Source organism: Ranitomeya imitator, chromosome 6 (genome assembly GCF_032444005.1).
Source record: "Ranitomeya imitator isolate aRanImi1 chromosome 6, aRanImi1.pri, whole genome shotgun sequence".
Taxonomy (NCBI): Eukaryota; Metazoa; Chordata; class Amphibia; order Anura; family Dendrobatidae; genus Ranitomeya; species Ranitomeya imitator.
Window position 1 is genome coordinate 559,794,471 of NC_091287.1, and position 9,573 is coordinate 559,804,043.

The 9,573-nt window shown below is 44.4% G+C and overlaps 2 protein-coding genes across 2 annotated transcripts; both read right to left on the reverse strand.

The window, feature by feature from the left end:
• Window positions 1-4,213: 4,213 nt before the first annotated feature.
• LOC138643493 (involucrin-like) lies at window positions 4,214-5,137 on the reverse strand. The gene is made up of 2 exons (XM_069732392.1): window positions 5,119-5,137; window positions 4,214-5,034 (listed from the first exon to the last, which is right to left on the reverse strand). The coding sequence occupies exons 1-2, from the start codon at window positions 5,135-5,137 to the stop codon at window positions 4,214-4,216; spliced, it is 840 nt and encodes a 279-aa protein (XP_069588493.1).
• A 63-nt stretch (window positions 5,138-5,200) lies between these two features.
• LOC138643494 (involucrin-like) lies at window positions 5,201-6,436 on the reverse strand. Its single transcript, XM_069732393.1, has 2 exons — window positions 5,899-6,436; window positions 5,201-5,844 (listed from the first exon to the last, which is right to left on the reverse strand). The coding sequence occupies exons 1-2, from the start codon at window positions 6,434-6,436 to the stop codon at window positions 5,201-5,203; spliced, it is 1,182 nt and encodes a 393-aa protein (XP_069588494.1).
• Window positions 6,437-9,573: the final 3,137 nt, after the last annotated feature.

Consider the following 9,573-nt stretch of genomic DNA (forward strand, 5'->3'; position numbering starts at 1 on the left):
AGGGGGAGCTCCCTGTATACAGAGATACATGATAAGATCCTGTCTGCAGCCACCACTAGGGGGAGATCCCTGTATACAGAGATACATGATAAGATCCTCTCTGCAGCCACCACTAGGGGGAGCTCCCTGTATACAGAGATACATGATAAGATCCTGTCTGCAGTCACCACTAGGGGGAGCTCCCTGTATACAGAGATACATGACAAGATCCTGTCTGCAGTCACCACTAGGGGGAGCTCCCTGTATACAGAGATACATGACAAGATCCTGTCTGCAGTCACCACTAGGGGGAGCTCCCTGTATACAGAGATACATGACAAGATCCTGTCTGCAGTCACCACTAGGGGAAGCTCCCTGTATACAGAGATACATGATAAGATCCTGTCTGCAGTCACCACTAGGGGGAGCTCCCTGTATACAGAGATACATGATAAGATCCTGTCTGTAGCCACCACTAGGGGGAGCTCTCTGTATACAGAGCTACATGATAAGATCCTGTCTGCAGCCACCACTAGGGGGAGCTCCCTGTATACAGAGATACATGATAAGATCCTGTCTGCAGCCACCACTAGGGGGAGCTCCCTGTATACAGAGATACATAAGATCCTGTCTGCAGCCACCACTAGGGGGAGCTCCCTGTATACAGAGATACATGATAAGATTCTGTCTGCAGTCACCACTAGGGGGAGCTCCCTGTATACAGAGATACATGATAAGATCCTGTCTGCAGTCACCACTAGGGGGAGCTCCCTGTATACAGACATACATGATAAGATCCTGTCTGCAGCCACCACTAGGGGGAGCTCCCCGTATACAGAGATACATGATAAGATCCTGTCCGCAGTCACCACTAGGGGGAGCTCCCTGTATACAGAGATACATGATAAGATCCTGTCCGCAGTCACCACTAGGGGGAGCTCCCTGTATACAGAGATACATGATAAGATCCTGTCCGCAGTCACCACTAGGGGGAGCTCCCTGTATACAGAGATACATGATAAGATCTTGTCTGCAGCCACCACTAGGGGGAGCTTCCTGTATACAGAGATACATGATAAGATCTTGTCTGCAGCCACCACTAGGGGGAGCTCCCTGTATACAGAGATACATGATAAGATCTTGTCTGCAGCCACCACTAGGGGGAGCTTCCTGTATACAGAGATACATGATAAGATCCTGTCTGCAGTCACCACTAGGGGGAGCTCCCTGTATACAGAGATACATGATCGTGGCTTTATGGAAAATGTGAGGTCCTGGCTTCAGTATGCAGTTAGGAGGGTGCGTGGTGCAGTATAATTTACAGAGGGGCATTCTCCCTTATGTAAATACTAGATTGTGGCCCGATTCTAACGCATCGGGTATTCTAGAATATGCATGTCCCCGCAGTATATGGACAATGATGATTCCAGAATTCGCGGCAGACTGTGCCCGTCGCTGATTGGTCGAGGCAACCTTTATGACATCGTCGCCATGGCAACCATTATGACATCTACGTCGATACTGTGCCTGTCGCTGAATCAGAAACGTGGGATTTCTACGTCCTTTATGACATCATCATCACTGTGCCCGTCGCTGATTGGTCGAGGCCCGGCGGCTCGACCAATCAGAGACGTGGGATTTCTACGACGATACTGTGCCAGTCGCTGATTGGTCGAGGCCTGGCTGCCTCGACCAATCAGAGACGCCGGATTTCCAGGACAGACAGACAGACAGACAGACAGACGGAAAAACCCTTAGACAATTATATATATAGATTTCTTAGTTTAGATGCCATTTTGGGGGTGACATTTCCCTTTAATTATAGCACAGTGGTGCCCGCGGTTTTTGTTCTGATAATTCTACTTCCCTTCAGCAGATTTAGATTTCTGTCTGTGTCTTTAAATTTGAGCTTTGATTGAAATTGCTGTGTTGGAACTTTTAGTGGCTTCATTTAAAGTCAATGTCTAAACCGTGGCCCAATTATTCCCACAATCTGAATGTGTGGCCCCCCAGGTCACAACATCGATGGTTGAAATCCTGCAGGTTATTCTCATTAGTGGGATCATTTTTTGGACCTTAGTGAATTATAGGAGAGCAAATATTTCTGATATAAATCGGGCCACGTGTGCGGACCCTGTCTACACGATGTGTCGCCTCGTCCAGAAATTCTGATCTGTAAATTCCGCAGAACTTTGCAGTCTTTCTTTTATTTATTAGGTCCTATAATGAAATCACAATCTATTATTGCAGTTTGTGAAGCTGTTATCACCAAGAAGGTGCAGAAATATCAAAGGCGAAACATTACCTGCTAATTGGGATCCCCAAATTCACAGGTAGGAAGTGTTAGAAATGGAAAGTGCTGACTGCAGGCAAAAACAGAATGTGGATTAAAGGGATGGTGTCTATGTACTACAGATAGATACTGTAGATAGATAGATAATAGATAGATAGATAGGTAGGTAGATAACAAAAAATAGATAGAGAGATACTGTACATAGATGATAGATAATAGGTAGATATACAGATAGATGATAGATAATATATAGATGATAGATATGAGATATAGATAATAGAGACATAATAGATAGATAATAGATAGATAATAGATGACAGATAGATAATAGATAGATAATAGATAAGAAATAGATAATAGATAGATAGATAATATATAGATTGATAAATTATAAATAATAGATAGTAGATAATATATATATAGATATATAATAGATAGATAATAGATGATAAATAGATAAATAGATAATAAATAGATAACATATAATAGATAGATAATAGATAATAGCTGGATAGATAGATAGATAGATGATAGATAATAGATTGATAGATATAAAACAGATAAATAATATATATATATATATATATAAAATAGATTGATAGATAGATAATACACAGATAATAGATAGATAATAGATGATAGACAGATAGATATATTATAGATAGATAACAGATAGAAAGTAGATAGATAATATATAGATAAAAGATCAATAGATAATAGATAGATAATACACAGATAATAGATAATAGATAGATAGATGATAGATATAAAACAGATAGATAATAGATATTTTGGGCTACGGTGTGGACCCTTTTGATGCCGTGCAGTGGGTAAGAGCCTGGGGGTGGGGATGATTGGCCTATTTAGTATTTATAAGGATGACTCTGCCCCATACATGCACGATGCACTTTATTGCTCCTTGACTATGGTATCATGAGACGCTCACACTGTTCTGTTTTTGCCACTTTAGTTCCCCTTGCTGAAATAGTTTGTTGTTATTTTCTGGCTTTCTGATTTACATTTTTGTATATATATTTTTGGTGAATTATGATACAATAAAATGTGTAACTTTTGAATGACTATGGACGTGTACTCCATCGTTTTATATGGATCTAGGTTATGGGAGGGTCCTAACTACTTTCTCACGATCTCTCTTTTACTGCCTCCTCCACTTGGTTCTGAGCATACAGGAGAGATCTCGGTTTACATTTTCCATTTTGGGTTTCTCTTATTCCATGTATCCCGCACTTGCTGTCGGCCTTTGGCCCTTATTCCTGGGTGCCCTGGCGTCTCTCTGAGATATTATTCCTCCTCCATCGCCTGCGGCGCGCTATTTGTTTGGACGTCATACACGGCTGATTGATAAGACGTCACTTCTAAATGATATTTTATGCTCCGGGGTCCTGGAGTGACGGGTGCGGGGCAGTGTACAATTATGCGCCGAAGACCATGACACAATCAGCGACCAATGTCACTGCTGCCAATCACATCCATCATGGCTGGAGATTACTCTCCGATGCATCTGTAGAACGTTATCAGCTTCACCTGTGGTCAGTGCTCTGGTTACAAGGACGTAAGGCGCGGTGCATTCACTGAAATGGACAAAATTACAGATATACCCCTTTCCATACACACAAAACTGACCACACGTTGGTATGATCATCTACTCGGTCATTATAGCAGCTCTCTCCATCTCTCACAGCAGCGAGTCACAGCACAAATCTCAAGTGCTGCAAAGCTAATGCACTGCACTGTACCTGACGCAGCATAACATAAATGAATGTCACCCCAAATTATCAGTATTACTCACCCAACCCAGCTCCAGTGCAGAGCGCTGCATCGCCCCTCTCTCCTGGCATCTTCTCCAGCATTTCAGGTTGCTGTGTCAAACAGGTGCACAACGAAACAGCAAAGTCAATAAAGTATTATGATAGTAGGTTTTTACGCTAGGTTCTTCACTTTTCCAGTTCTGCTTCTCAGTTCTGCTACACCTAGGTCTCCACTACACAATTCTGCTTTATTCAGGTCTCCATTACTCAAGTCTGCTACAACGAGATCTCCACTACTCAATTCTCCTAAAGCCAGGTCTCCACTGCTCAATTCTACTACATCCAGATCTCCACTACTGAATTCTGCTACATCCAGGTCTCCACTGCTCAATTCTACTACATCCAGATCTCCACTGCTCAATTCTACTACATCCAGATCTCCACTACTGAATTCTGCTACATCCAGGTCTCCACTACTCAATTCTCCTAAAGCCAGGTCTCCACTGCTCAATTCTACTACATCCAGATCTCCACTACTGAATTCTGCTACATCCAGGTCTCCACTGCTCAATTCTACTACATCCAGATCTCCACTACTGAATTCTGCTACATCCAGGTCTCCACTGCTCAATTCTACTACATCCAGGTCTCCACTGCTCAATTCTACTACATCCAGATCTCCACTACTGAATTCTGCTACATCCAGGTCTCCACTGCTCAATTCTACTACATCCAGGTCTCCACTGCTCAATTCTACTACATCCAGGTCTCCACTGCTCAATTCTACTACATCCAGGTCTCCACTACTGAATTCTGCTACATCCAGGTCTCCACTACTGAATTCTGCTAAATCCAGGTCTCCACTGCTCAATTCTACTACATCCAGGTCTCCACTGCTCAATTCTACTACATCCAGGTCTCCACTACTGAATTCTGCTACATCCAGGTCTCCACTACTGAATTCTGCTACATCCAGGTCTCCGCTACTGAATTCTGCTACATCCAGGTCTCAACTACTGAATGCTGCTACATCCAGGTCTCCACTACTGAATTCTGCTACATCCAGGTCTCAACTACTTAATTCTGCTACATCCATGTCTCCACTACTGAATTCTGCTACATCCAGGTCTCCACTACTGAATTCTGCTACATCCAGGTCTCAACTTCTGAATTCTGTTACATCCAAGTCTCCACTACTAAATTCTGCTACATCCAGGTCTCCACTACTGAATTCTGCTACATCCAGGTCTCCACTTCTGAATTCTGTTGCATCCAGGTCTCTACTACTGAATTCTGCTACATCCAGGTCTCCACTTCTGAATTTTGTTACATCCAAGTCTCCACTACTAAATTCTGCTACATCCAGGTCTCCACTACTGAATTCTGCTACATCCAGGTCTCCACTTCTGAATTCTGCTACATTCTGGTCTCCACTACTGAATTCTGCTACATCCAGGTCTCCACTACTGAATTCTGCTACATCCAGGTCTCCACTACTGAATTCTGCTACATCCAGGTCTCCACTACTGAATTCTGCTACATCCAGGTCTCCACTTCTGAATTCTGTTACATCCAAGTCTCCACTACTAAATTCTGCTACATCCAGGTCTCCACTACTGAATTCTGTTGCATCCAGGTCTCTACTACTGAATTCTGCTACATCCAGGTCTCCACTTCTGAATTCTGTTACATCCAAGTCTCCACTACTAAATTCTGCTACATCCAGGTCTCCACTACTGAATTCTGCTACATCCAGGTCTCCACTACTGAATTCTGCTACATCCAGGTCTCCACTACTGAATTCTGCTACATCCAGGTCTCAACTACTGAATGCTGCTGCATCCACGTCTCCATTACTCAATTCTGCTACATCCATGCCTTCACTATTCAATTCTGCTACATCCAGGTCTCCACTACTTAATTCTGCTACATCCAGGTCTCCACTACTGAATTCTGCCACATCCAGGTCTCCATTACTCAATTCTGCTACATCCATGCCTTCACTATTCAATTCTGCTACATCCAGGTCTCCACTACTGAATTCTGCTACATCCAGGTCTCCACTACTGAATTCTGCCACATCCAGGTCTCCACTACTGAAATCTGTTGCATCCAGGTCTCTACTACTGAATTCTGCTACATCCAGGTCTCCACTACTGAATTCTGCTACATCCAGGTCTCCACTACTGAATTCTGCTACATCCAGGTCTCCACTACTGAATTCTGCTACATCCAGGTCTCCACTACTGAATTCTGCTACATCGAGGCCTTCACTATTCAATTCTGCTGCATCCAGGTCTCCACTACTGAATTCTGCTACATCGAGGCCTTCACTATTCAATTCTGCTGCATCCAGGTCTCCACTACTCCTGTTCCTGCCTTGAGCATTAGGCATCTCTCTACACACTGCTCAAAGGAGAAAGTCACAGCCCAAATATTAATATTTTGCAATGGTTGCTGTGTTCTCCAAGTGCCGCATTCTGTTTTTTCTAGCAGTAAGAGGACACTCCAGGCACAATTTTGGCATCTTAAAGTTTGGGCACCCCTGTTCAAAATTACTGTCATCGTGAACAGTTAAGCAAGTTGAAAATTAAATGATCTCTAAAAGGCCTAAAATTACAGGTGACACATTTCCTTTGCATTTTTGGCAAATATATATATATACTAGATTGTGGCCCGATTCTAACGCATCGGGTATTCTAGAATATGCATGTCCCCGTAGTATATGGACAATGATGATTCCAGAATTCGCGGCAGACTGTGCCCGTCGCTGATTGGTCGAGGCAACCTTTATGACATCATGGTTGCCATGGCAACCATTATGACATCTACGTCGATACTGTGCCCATTGCTGATTGGTCGAGGCATGGCGGCCTCGACCAATCAGACGCGGGATGTCTGCGTCCTTTATGACATCATCGTCGCTGTGCCGGTCGCTGATTGGTCAGAGACGCGGGATTTCCAGGACAGACAGACAGAAAGACAGACAGACAGACGGAAAAACCCTTAGGCAATTATATATATAGATATATATATAATGTTCATCTTTTACATTTTAAAAATGACCAAGGTTTCAGACCTTAATTAGCCAGTTAGTGTTATGAGTTGTTCACTAGCATCGTTAGGAAAGGCAAGGTGATGCAAATTTCCCAGCTTTATAAAACCCAGTCTCCTCTAACCTTGTGCCAAAAACAGCAGCCATGGGTTTTCTAATCTGCTGTCTAGCGCACTGAAAATGGCGGAGGCCCACAAATCAGGTGAAGTCTATGAGAAGATAGCAAAGTGCTTTCGAGTTGTCCTTTCCTGAGTTCAAAATGTAATTAAGAACTGGCGGTTATCAGGAACAGTGGCGATCAAGATAAGGTCGGTAAGACTTAGGGTACCGTCACACAGTGCAATTTTGATCGCTACGACGGCACGATTCGTGACGTTCGAGCGATATAGTTACGATATCGCAGTGTCTGACACGCTCCTGCGATCAGGGACCCCGCTGAGAATCGTACGTCGTAGCAGATCGTTTGCAACTTTCTTTCGTCGTCTAGTGTCCCGCTGTGGCGGCATGATCGCATGGTGTAACATATATCGTATACGATGTGCGCATAGTAACCAACGGCTTCTACATCGCACATACGTCATGAAATTATCGCTCCAGCGTCGTAGATTGCAAAGTGTGACAGCAGTCTACGACGCTGGAGCGATATTGTTACGATGCTGGAGCGTCACGGATCGTACCGTTGTAGCGATGAAAATTGCACTGTGTGACGGTACCCTAAGCAACATTTCAGTGAGAGCTGCTCGTAGGATTGCTAGACCGACAAATCAGAACCCCTGCTTGACTGCAAAAGATTCATCAGACTCTGGAGTTGTGGAACATTTTTCTACTGTTCAGAGAAATGTGCACAAATATGGCCTTCATGGAAGAGTCAGCAGAAGAAAACCTCTTCTGCGTTTGTAAGAGGGCGAACTGTAGTCCCACTGAGAGGGCACTAGGACCCTGTGGTTTTTGCCTGTTGCAGCAGAAGACAGACAGGGCAAAACTCCCAGAGACAATGTGTGCTGGGGGGTGGGGTCCAGTGTCTCGTGTGTGAAGTGAAACTAGGAAGTGAGAGCTGAGAGAGAAAAGGCGGGAAGCAAAGGAGACGCTGCTGTGAGATCTTAAAAAAAGAGACTGTGTGTGGATTTACTGCAAGTGTTTTTGGAGGAAAAGAAGCTTTTGAGAGACTTTTTGTTGCTAACGTTCCCCTGGAGAAGAGCTAACCTTTTGTTTAACTCTGTGAGAGACTTGTGTTGCTAACGTTTCCTGGAGAAGAGCTAACCCTTTATCTAAGAAAAGACGGAGACTTTACTAAGAACCCAGTACGAATTTGGAAGTCTGTGGATTCCCTGTGCATTGAGTGGAGGAACAAGTCTGGACAGACTGCTGATACAGAGACGGACGGATTGTCGTGGAAGCATTCCTAGGAGCTACAGAAGCAGAGATTACATCGTGAGACCACTAACTAAGTCACCGGCGTTTGGGCTCGGCATCGGCCGACAAGACAAGAGGAGCTTGCTGTAACTTATTGGCGCTGAAGATATGGACTAGCTACAGCCTGTGCGGATTCCTGCCTGAGAGGAAATCTATCTCAGGATACGGTACCATAGTTATAGATACCCGGGTATCTCTGCTCAGAGTGTTAAGTTGTTACTTTAGAGGTGTATCTTATATTAGAGTTGTGTAAGTTATACTCAATGTGCCATTCCAGGGGCTCCCTTAATAACACTACATTCAATTTACACTTGTTCCTGTTTTTAGTTGCCTGTTAGGTAAATTTCTTACTAGTCTGTTGTAGTATACAGTTCTCAGGAGACCTTGGAGTGGCACAGTGATTTCAGCTGCTGCTGAGCTAGTGTATCTTTGGGGTGCATCTGCCTTAATATTCTCCATATTACCTTGATTATTTTGCCTTTGAGTAAATACCGTTGGAGATTTCTGCCTTGGTCTTGGTTTGTGACTCACTGGATCTTATTCGGACCTCTGGTCATTACATTTTTGGCGTAGTCGGCAGGATCCAGTGTTTGTCATGGACGAGGGCGAGGGTGGAAATGACCCCGCTGTAGCCGCATCCTCCTCGGGGGTTGGGGTTCCCCTGGCAGCCGCGGCGACCCCGGGAGGGTATGTGCCTGTAGGAGCTTTACTTCAGCACATGCCGAAATACGATGGGCGCAATATGGCGTTGCAAGATTGGGCTGAGAGAATCCGGAGTATTCTGCGCATGTGTAATTTGACCCCCGCGTTACGCGCTGAGCTGGCATTAAATGCACTGGAGGGTGATATTAGGCGTATGGTGATGGTGCGCCCAGAATCAGAGAGGGATACATTAGAAAAGATTTTGGAACTGTTAGAGGGGAGTTTGGGGGGCCGAGCGCGTGTGGCCCAGCTTCGGTCCCTATTCTTTAATCGTCCCCAGAGAGAGTGTGAGTCCCTGATGCAGTACTCTAATATTTTGCAAGAGATGTTGAATGAGATGCAGCGACTAGACCCAGGGGCCA

Excerpts from the sequence above, each read along its gene's own strand:
- LOC138643494 (XM_069732393.1), bottom strand. The coding sequence starts at position 6,436 with ATGCCTAATGCTCAAGGCAGGAACAGGAGTAGTGGAGACCTGGATGCA. Across the intron at positions 5,845-5,898 it reads CATGGATGTAGCAGAATTGA|AATTCAGTAGTGGAGACCTG; the intron begins GTAATGGAGACG and ends TGGATGTAGCAG.